The 10,530-nt window shown below is 57.6% G+C and overlaps 1 protein-coding gene across 7 annotated transcripts in view; it reads left to right on the top strand.

Annotated features, from left to right (window-relative positions):
- The first annotated feature begins 1,622 nt into the window (after window positions 1-1,622).
- The window catches only part of PDE8A (phosphodiesterase 8A), a 39,091-nt gene continuing 30,183 nt past the window's right edge, over window positions 1,623-10,530 (top strand). For all 7 annotated transcript variants that reach the window (XM_060179470.1, XM_060179469.1, XM_060179468.1 and 4 more), the window contains exon 1: window positions 1,623-1,926. In XM_060179470.1, coding sequence (XP_060035453.1) covers window positions 1,822-1,926 — 105 coding nt within the window. In that variant the 5' untranslated portion in view covers window positions 1,623-1,821. The remainder of the gene's footprint in view (window positions 1,927-10,530) is intronic.

The raw sequence follows: 10,530 nt of genomic DNA, 5'->3' as shown, positions 1-10,530 counted from the left end.
TCATAAGTATCAAAAAGCTCAGTGCTCGAATTGAACACACTCCAGCATGTTCAGATCTTCTTTTTTTTTTTTTTTAATTTTTTATTTATAAAAAGGAAACATTGACAAAACCATAGGATAAGAGGGGTGCAGCTTCACGCAATTCCCACCACCAGAACTCTGTATCCCCTCCCCTCCCCTGATAGCTTTCCTATTCTTTATCCCTCTGGGAGTATGGACCCAGGATCATTGTGGGATGCAGCAGGTGGAAGGCCTGGCTTCTGAGGTAGGAGCAGAGCAGACTTTGGCCGGGGAGAGGTGAAGCCAAGATGAGGTGACTGCTCAGGCACCCCATCTCCAGGTGGGAGGCGGATGCAGAGCTGGCAGCCAGGTAGGTCTGTAGCAGAGAGGGTCAGTGTCCAGCTCTTGCGGCTCAGCACAACCCAGACAAGCACTTCTCCTCCTGGGTGGGGAGGCCCTAGTCCCAAGGGAACAGGGTCACAGTGTCCCCAGGGTCAGAGGGCTCAGTACAGGGAAGCAGGGCAGAGGGGGGCCCTACATGGCTCTGGGGTCTTCTCAGAGACTTTCTTCGTGTTGAGGTCAAAAGTGGCCACAGGTGAAAAGCAGCAGCTCTGTGCTTCAGGAAGGATGGTGAGGACACTGGTTGCAGGTTCTGTCCGGCCTGGAGGCCTGGGCTCTGTGCTGTGGGGACACCCCAGCTGAAGCGCAGGCCGGCTCATGCTTGACCCCAGATGAGTGACCCTGGCCCCAGAGCGGCCTTGGAGGAACCCCCGGCTAAGAGTGACCCCGACTCCATTGTCTGTGAGGGACCCTGGCTGAGTGACCCTGGCCCCAATGGGACCCCGGCTGAGTGACCCTGGCCCAATGTCTGTGAGGGACCCCGGCTGAGTGACCCCGACTCCAGTGTCTGTGAGGAACCCCGGCTGAGTGACCCTGGCCCCAATGGGACCCTGGCTGAGTGACCATGGCCCAATGTCTGTGAGGGACTCCGGCTGAGTGACCCCGACTCCAGTGTCTGTGAGGGACCCCAACTGAGTGACCCTGGCCCCAATATCTGTGAGGGACCCCGGCTGAGTGACCCGACTCCAGTGTCTTGTGAGGGACCCCAACTGAGTGACCCTGGCCCCAATGTCTGTGAGGGATCCCGGCTGAGTGACCCGACTCCAGTGTCTTGTGAGGGACCCCGGCTGAGTGACCCCGGCCAATATCTGTGAGGGACCCCGGCTGAGTGACCCTGACTCCAGTGTCTGTGAGGAACCCCGGCTGAGTGACCCCGGCCCAATATCTGTGAGGGACCCCGGCTGAGTGACCCTGGCCCAGTGTCTTGTGAGGAACCCTGGCTGAGTGACCCCGACTCCAGTGTCTTGTGAGGGACCCCGGCTGAGTGACCCCGGCCCAATATCTGTGAGGGACCCCAGCTGAGTGACCCCGGCCCCCGGCTGAGAGTGGCCCGGGCGCGCGCACCGAGCGCCCCCTGTCGGCGCGGGCCGGGAGCGCAGCGTCCTCGCGCTTCAACGGGCGGCCGGGCGGGAGCGCCGTCCAGCGCGCGTGCGCAGTAGGGCGCGTGCGAGGTCGCCGCTGGGGGCGCCCGAGGAGCGGCCGCCGGGAAGAAGAGCGAGGAGCCCCTCCCGACGGCGCGCCCGGCCTCCCCCCCGCGCCCAGCCCGCGGGCCGCCCCCCGGAAGCCGCGGAGGGGCCATGTCCGCCCGGCCCGCGCCCTCTCCCCGCTCGTCGCCCGGCCCCGAAAGGGGCGGCCGCTCCTGACGCCGCCGCCCGCCGGACCTGTCGCCGCGGCCCGGGCGCCCGGCGGCCTGAGAGAAGCATGGGCTGCGCCCCCAGCGCCCCCGACGGCCGGCCCGTGCTGCCCTCCAGCCTCTGCGGACTCGACCTCGGCGCCGGCGAGGGGCCGGTCCCCGGGCTGCCCCAGGTGAGGACGGACGCGGGGCTGCGTGCGGGCTGCCGGCCTGGGGGTCCTGCCGGCCATGGGGGTCACTGCCCGGTCCTGGGGGTCACTGCCGGCCTGGGGGTCACTGCCGGCCATGGGGGTCCTGCCAGCCATGAGGGTCACTGCCCGGTCCTGGGGGTCACTGCCCGGTCCTGGGGGTCACTGCCCAGTCCTGGGGGGTCACTGCCCAGTCCTGGGGGTCACTGCCGGCCTGGGGGTCACTGCCCGGTCCTGGGGGTCACTGCCGGCCTGGGGGTCACTGCCGGCCTGGGGGTCACTGCCCGGTCCTGGGGGTCACTGTCTGGTCCTGGGGGTCACTGCCTGGTTCTGGGGGAGGTCATTGCCAAGCTCTAGGGGTCAGTGCCCTGTTCTGGGGGTCACTGCTGGCTCTGGGGGTCACTGCCTGCCCTGGGGGCATCACTGTTGGCCCTGGGGGTGTCACTGTTGGCCCTGGGGGTCATTGCTCAGTCTGGGGGGTCACTGCTGGTTCTGGGTGTCACTGTTGGCTCTGGGGGTCAGTGCCGGCTCTGGGGGTCACTGCCTGGCCCAGGGGGTCACTGCCCGGCCCTGAGGGTCACTGCCGGCTCTGGGGGTCACGGTCCAGCTCTCAGGGACAACTGCAGGTTTGGGGGAGACATTTGCTGGCTCTTGAGACCACTCTCCCCACGAGGTCTGGTGAACACACAGCTGCTCAGGTGCGCAGAGGGGGACAGGGTGGGGGACAGGGTGGGGGACAGGGTGGGACAGGGTGGGACACCCCACCCTCCAGTGCAGGTCTGAACAGTGTTAAGTGAGGGGAAGGTTCTGAGCAGAGCTGGGGGGGGGCGGGCGCTCCTGTGGCTCGTGGCCCCCAAGGTGTGCAGGCTCCACCCTCAGCCTTGGCGGAACTCCTGCGAGAAGGTCTGCTTGTGGAGCTGCAGTTCAGCCGGGTGCTGCCCCCTCACCTGGGGGGCAGGGAGAGAACAGCCCTCGCTTGCTGGGGTTTACTCTCCTGAGTCCTGCCCCTTGGAAGAGAGGTCCACAGTCTGTCACTGTGTCCGTGGGTGTGGTGCCCTAAAGCCCACCCAGGTGCCTTGTGCAGCTCCAGTGTGGTGGGCACTCGAGGGCCTGCCTTTCTCCGAATCCTATGTGTCCCCTTGTCACGTGCTTGTCTCGAGTGGGGACCCAGAAGACCATTTCAGTGCTCGGTTCAGCGCTGTGCGAGCAGCAGGTGTTAACTAAGTGTAGGCTTTTTTTGATTTAAGGTTGTTTTTTTTTTGTAATTGCTAACCAAATGCTGACACTTTCTCAGCACCAGGATTTGAGTCCATAAAGCTCCTGAGCTAGGCTTTAAGATAAGGCATTTCCCGGGAGGTGTCGGTTATAAATACCTGTGTGGACGGGCTTGCCAGCTGTGCCCGTTAATGCCACGTCTGCTGCAGGTTTCGGCAGTTAGGCAAGGGGCTGATAGGGCAGAGGCGGGAGCAGCGTTTTATTGTTGAAGACTTGATTTTAGTAGATTTATTTCCTTAAGAGTCAACATACTGTGAAAACGCATAGGCATGTGCTTAAAGGAAAATGTCCCAATGATTCTACAAAGTCAGATTTTGTGACCCAATTTTAGTTCATTAAAAATATCTGTCCTGACAAGATCAGAAGAGAAAGCACAAGTAGAACCTGAACTGGAATTGGCGTATTGCACCAAAGTAAAAGACTCTGGGGTGGGGGGAGAATGCAGGTCCGAAAAGGATGACAGAGGACCTAGTGTGTATTATTATATTGTTATATGGAAAACTAGGAAATGTTATACATGTACAAACTATTACATTAACTGTTGAATGTAAAACATTAATCCCCAATAAATTATATGTATATGTACACACACACACACACACACACACACACACACACACATATCTGTCCTGGGGACTCCGGCGTTAGCAAAGCGGGTTAAGCACACATGGTGCAAAGCTCAAGGACCGGTGTAAGGATCCCGGTTCGAGCCTCGGCTCCCCACCTGCAGGGGAGTCGCTTCACAGGTGGCGAAGCAGGTCTGCAGGTGTCTATCTTTCTCTCACCCCTCTGTCTTCCCTCCTCGCTCCATTTCTCTCTGTCCTATCCAACAACAATGACATCAATAACAACAACAATAATAACTACAACAACAATGAAAAACCACAAGGGCAAAAAAAGGGAAAATAAATTATATATACCCCGAGCAGGGGGAGATAGCATAATGGTTCTGCAAAAAGACTGCTTCCTGAAGCTCCAAAATTCCAGGTTCAATTCCCCACACCACCATCATCCAGCAGGGATTTGGAAAAGAAAAAATATGGATGTCTCTTAAAAATGCAAGAAGCGGGATCCTGAAGCTAGCCAGCTTAGGAGGGTGCCTGCTTTGCCTTGTCTGTAGTGAACATTCAAGCTTGCACACACACACCCCCCCCCCACCATGGGGGAACTTCTGTGTTGTGATGTCTGTCCTTCCGTCCTTCTGTCTTTCTCAGAAGAAGTTGGCCTGGAACATTAAAGCCTCAGCATGGACAAAGATAAATGTAACATACTTTGAGCATAAAACTCAGTTGTGGAAGTGTTTATGCCTTTGGCATGTTAGGAAGTAGGGTGTAGATTGCATTTCCTGTGATTGGGGGGGGTCCCCTTTCCCATGGGCTCCTAGAACCATGTGCAGGCACTGGTGGCTGTTTCCTAGATGTATGTCCTGCTCTGGTAGGCTTGGGCAGACCTCTCTTTGCGGACCTGTCAGAAGACTAGGTTTCCTACAGTGCCCCTTCCCACAAGAGCCAGGGTTCCCACTGGTCACCCCTCAGGCCTGACTCCTGGACACCAGGGTGTAGAGTGCAGGGTCCCTGCAGAGGACCTGGAACGCCCGACTGCCGCCCCTGCCCAGTTGGGTCTGGTGGAGGCTTGTGTGCTGGAGGCAGATAATGAGTGTAGAGATTGGGAACACTCGTGCTCTTGTTTAGTTTTTAATCAGTGCTTGTTCCAAGTGTAACATTCCAGCATTTCTTGTCAGTCTTGGGGCTTACTTACCCCACTTTCTCTTTCTTCTGTGGGAGGGGGAGGGACCTGGGCGCCCTTGAAAGAGTTAGGCCTAGGGGAGGTGTGTCAGGGCTCTCCTCCCTTTGTGTCAGAGCTGATGCCCCCAGGCTGCAGGTACCCCCACCCCTGAGTCTCAATGGGGTGAGGGGGTCCCCAAAGCAGGCCTCCTCATACAAATGGGCATGTGTGATGCAGGCTGTGGTGGCAGCTGCATGGGCTGGGGGGCTCCCACACAGACACTCTCACCCTATGCATAGAGTGGATTCCCCATGCAGACTAAGGACCAGCAAATCTGGGACAGGTGACAGGGCTCAGGGACCGCCTACTAGCCCCCCCTGCCATCTCTCTGGTCCCCCTTGATTCTCTCATTCTCTGTCTCTCTCTTTTTTTTCTTTGTTTTGTTACCAGAGGTCTGCTCAGCTCTGGTTTATTGTGGTGCAGGAGATTGAACCAGGGACTTTGAAGCCTCCAGTATGAGAGTATACTTGATATATAGCATAACCATTATTCTCTCCCCTCCCCCCTGATTCTCTGTCTCTACCTCCAGCTCCCGGCCACACTCCTTCCCTCCCCCCCCCCCCCACACACACACAGACACTTCCTCTTGGCCTTTTCCTGCCAGTCCATGGCAGGGTTCTCCTACAGCCACTGTGGCTTTCACTACACTGGCCAGTCCTTGCTGTCACTGTCCTTCCATGCCATCGTGTGTCCCTTCACTGAAGCATATTGTCTCTCTAGTGTGTGACCCAGCCAGTGGGCTCAGGGACCCTGGGACTGGAAGTGTCCCAAGGGTGTCACAGGGAGAGCAGCCTGGGTCTCCGTCCCTGGAATGAGGGACAGTGTCCTGTGGAGCCCAGTGGGCTGGGGCTCTGTGAGTTCTGTGATCCAGGTGCTGGGCCCCAGGAGGGTAGCCCCATGCCCCTGGGTGTCCGTGTACGAGCGTCTGAGTGTTGAGGAGACTGTCAGCCAGTGAGCCCCCCACCCTCCTGCTGAGGTGGGCATCCCCATCCCCTCGGGGGCCCATGCAGCTGTGACCTGGGCTCTGCCTTCTGGGAAGTTACTCAGGGGAGGTCTGTGTGAGTGCCTGCAGGCCAGACTATTTCTCAGAGTGACCCTGACGCCTGAAAGGACACAGATGACCTGAAAAATCGAATTGTGAAGGAGACCGCCAGGGCATGAGCGATGGCTCGGCTTCCAGTGCCGCAGCTCCTGGCTGCTCAGCCCGTGGGAGGGCGCTGGACAGAATCTTGGACAGCCGACCACCAGCTAGGGGTGCCCTGGAGGCTGGAGGGTGGCCAGGGCTCAGCCCTGGGTCCCAGGTCTCAGTGGGCACTGCAGGCCACGGGGCCACAATCCATGTGCTGTGTCTGGGCTTCTGCATGCTGGCTGGTTTGTGGGTGCCCTAGTCCCCTCAGGGTGCTCTTTGCCTACAGTGAGCTGGTGGACGCCCTGGCTCCCACCCCCCCAGCCTTCAGTCTCTGCCTGGCAGTATGGGCCTGCTGTGTCTGTGCCTGGGCCATGCCCTTCTGTTGGGCCCTGCCAGTGGCTGCAGATGCCAAGCTGCCTAGGGCAGGGCTGTGTGCTTGGCCTCTGAGCCCGTTGCGCCCCACATTGGGTCAGCTGTGGCTCTCAGGCTGATGGATGTGCCCAGACCAGATTCCTGTTATTTCAAGCTTGGGGTGCACTGTAGCAAAAAGCCCAGCAGCCCCAGCCGGTGATTAATCCTGGGTGATGAGTCGCTTCTGCCATGAGACAGGGTGGGGTGGGGTGGGGTGGGGTTGCCCTCTGCCTATGGAGCCCAGACTCACTCCCAGCCTGACCCTTGCCACAAAGGCGGGAAGCCCCAGACCCAAGGATGAGCAGATGGGCTCAGGGGGTTCAGGCTGCCACCCTGCCTACTGTGTCTCTCCCTCTAGCTGCCTGTCTCCAAGCTGGTGGCTCCTGTATGCTTGGGGCCAGTGGAGCTCTAGAAGGGGACAGGAGTCTGCTAGTAGGCCCGCTCTGACACGGGCCAAACTCTCAGCCCAGTTTTCCCAGGCATCTGGGTCTGGTGAGGGTCCCCCCCCAGGAGGTGCCGTGGCTAGAGTGTTGGGTTGCTTGCAGGAGGCCCCACGCTGCATCCTGGGCATGGCAGGACCAAGACGGTGGTGCTTGGTTCTCTCCCTTGCCTGCTAGGTCTCATGCTAGTAAATATGCTAAAGCACAGCCCCCGGAGGTGCCGATTAGGAAGGGATCAGGAGAGCAAGGATGTCTCAGTTACAGATGATGTGCTTGCTTTGTCAAGTGCTTCTCTTCCATTTACAAACACATTTCTCTCTCCCCCTTCAGCTGTATAGCAGCCCTGAACATAACTGTGGCTCACGCCTTCTGGTGGCTCCATTTCTCCCTCTCCCTCTCCCTCTCCCTCTCCTTTTTTTTTTTTTTTTTTTTTTTTACCAGAGCACTGCTCAGCTCTGGCTTATGGTGGTACGGGGATTGAACCTGGGACTTTGGAGCCTCAGACATGAGAGTCTCTTTGTATAACCGTTATGCTATCTACTAGGGGCTCCGTTTCTGGCCGAGTTTTGGAGCAGGCCTGCAGGCCCGACCCTGGACCCTTCTGTTTACACTTCACTTAGCAGAGGTCACGATCTCCCTATTTTGGACAAACACATGGTAATACATGTGGTACATACACGTGGTAAAGGGTTCTGTTACCTTCACTCAGTCCAGAAAGTCCTCTGGGGCCCCTCCCTATCTGGCCTTTGCTCAGCTCTGCCCACTATCCCTGGAGGGAGAGTCTGGACTTGTGTCCTTCTCTCAGGCCCATGTTCCCTGGTGGTGTTCTGCCCAGGCCTGGCACCCTCCCTGTCCATGGATTAGTTCTATTCTGGTAGGATCTTGAATAGACCTGCTCTGGATGGTCTGGTGAGATTGTTTTGTGAGCAGTGCTGCTAGGTCTCTTGGTTGAATACTGAGAAGTGAAGTCCTCAGGTTAAAGGACAGCTGTGTGCCAGCCTTCCTTTTATTGATGTAAGCTGGTTTACAGTCTTGTAAAACGACAGGAGTATCGCTCACACCTGTATATGTTCATGTCCATGTGTGAGTGTGTGTGTCAGACTTGCCACCCTGTCACCAGATTCTCTGCATCACACCAGAGTTGCACCTGTCCCTTAGCTCCCCTCCTTGTTGCCACCAAAGTTTTCACCGTGTTAGTTTTGTTTTTTTCCTAGTTGGCTCTAGTGACTCATGTCCCTCTGTGTCTGACTCTACGAGGCTGCCTGTCCTCTCTCCACAGGGCCTCTGACCTGCATGTGGTGGCTGCTCCCTGTGGTTCTGACTTGATTTCCTTGATGGCTCCTAGCTTAGAGCACCCTCTCATGTGCTCCCTGGTCCTGGGTCTGACCTCTTTCTGGAAGTGTTTTTGGTCTTGTTTAGGAAAGAGATGTTGCCATGCCCTCTGGATGGGGAACAACTTAGGGGACAAGTTACACAGTTCAGAGGAGTGACAGTCAATGTCTAGAAGGCGCTAGAACAGGGCTGTGAGACAGCCTTCCTGGAGCTCTCTTCTAGCTGCTTTCGTAGCGACTGTGGTAGGGCCAGATGCCCAGCACCCCAGAAAAGCTGAGAAGCTGAGCCCTCCTGGTGGGTGTGAGAGGAGAGTGTTCTCCTGTGGATGTGAACCCAAGCCAGCACCCCCTGGTGCTGAAGGGCACTACATGGTCTGGGGGAACATGTGAGGCCACCTGTGCTCTCACAAGCTCAGAGATTGCAGAACTGGAAAGAGAATGAAGAAATGATTGCCAGTCATGAGGGAGGGCAGTTTCTGTGGAGGACGAGGATGAGAGCAGGGTGTTGAGAGGGCCTGCTACCCAGGGCCTGGAGAGGAGGGGCGCCTTCTGTCCTGGGGTGCAGGTTGTTGGGGAGAGCAGGCAGAGGCTGGTCTGGGCTGGTGCTGGGGTGCAGGAGGGAGATCCTGGCGTGACCGGGGACCAGAAGTCTGGGAGGCCCTGGCTGGCTGGCAGAACATGCTGTGCAGACTGCGGGGACCCGCCTCAGACACCACTGCTGCTGCAGCACAAGTATTCCTCGCAGAGAGGATGATTCTGGAGGAGGTGGTGGTGGGGTGAAGAATGGCCTAATGGCCTAGCTGGGGTCTAGCCCCCCGCTCTGGCTGCAGGGTGACTCATGGCTGTACCAGCACAGCACGCCTGTGCACTGTGCCCGGCTCCCACTGGCCCCACGTGATGTCCCTGAGCCCTGGGGGGCATCTGCATTTTCCCGGGAGAGCTGAGCGCCAGGTCTCCTGCTAAACACCCACAAGGAACCTTGCCCCCTCCTTCTGGATTCAGCTCCTGAAAGTAAAAGTCTGTTTTCCCCAAAGTGGTGTTTATCGCAGTAAGCTGGGACAGACTGAAGGAGCAAGGACCGCTTCCATTGCACAATCACTTCCCTTCCTTGCATAATCAGAAGAGCTTGTCACTAAGTGGGGGACATGGCCTTCCAGCCCTACCAGCTTTCTCAGATGACCAGGGTTGAGGACTCGTTTTCTCTAGGCCCCGGGCTAACATGTGTAACTGGCTTGTTGCTTTGGGTCCACCTTTCACATTCTTTTTATTTCAGATAGAGGGACATCCCTGGGCTTCCCCTGGTGCCATGGTGCTCCCAGGTGGAGCTGGGGCTCAGATACAGGCCCGTTGCATGGCAAGGCATGTGATGAGCTGTCTTTCAGCCCTAACAGCTCTTTTCCTAAACAGTGTTGTGGTTCAGGTCGGGGAATCATCAGGCTGTCCTGATGATTCCTCAAGTGTCTCCTCTTCCCTATCTCCCTTCCCTCCAGGGTGGGGAGGGGCCTCCTGCCCTCCTAGCTCCCTGTTCCTGTCCCAGAGCCAGGTCTGCCATCCAGCCTGCTCACACTGTCAGCTGGACGGTATGTGTAGTTTCTTTACTGCTTACTCAGCACCCCTCAGAGCTGGGACCTGGGTTCAAGCCCCTGCCACCATGTGTGAGCGCCGTGCAGAGGAAAGACGTCAGGAGTGGTGGAGCAGTGTGGTACACTCTCACCTCCTGACAGCCGCCTACCAGGGTGCGGAGCTTCAGTAAGGGGCTGGCAGCGGGAGGGGGGGTGCTGCTTCGTGAGCATGACTCTGGCATATGCAGTATCAGGGATTGAACTCAGGACCTCCTGCACGCACGTCTGGCCCTTTACCAGCTATACCACCTCCTGATCTTCAATTTTTCTTCTTTTAAGGACTAAAACGTTGATGTTGTTGGTCATTTGGGCCTCCTTGAAACTGACTACTGTTTCCACTGGTGGCTTTTGTTTCTTCATCTGCCACATACATACAACTTCAGATAGATTCCCAGCGAGGGAGCAGCACCATGACACTGAAGCTTCCTCTAGTGCTTTAGGACTCACAGGTGGTGTGCATGGGCTCAAGCCTGAGCCTTGTGCATGGCAAGCGGCTCCCTCCAGGTGACCTTCCTCATGTGCCCCACTTTTAACAGGGTCCTTTGAGCACCTGGCCTTGGCTGGATCTCCCCCGCCCCACCCAGGGGTGACCCTTC

The sequence above is a fragment of the Erinaceus europaeus genome, chromosome 20 (genome assembly GCF_950295315.1).
Source record: "Erinaceus europaeus chromosome 20, mEriEur2.1, whole genome shotgun sequence".
Taxonomy (NCBI): domain Eukaryota; kingdom Metazoa; phylum Chordata; class Mammalia; order Eulipotyphla; family Erinaceidae; genus Erinaceus; species Erinaceus europaeus.
This window is presented reverse-complemented; position numbering and strand designations above follow the sequence as displayed.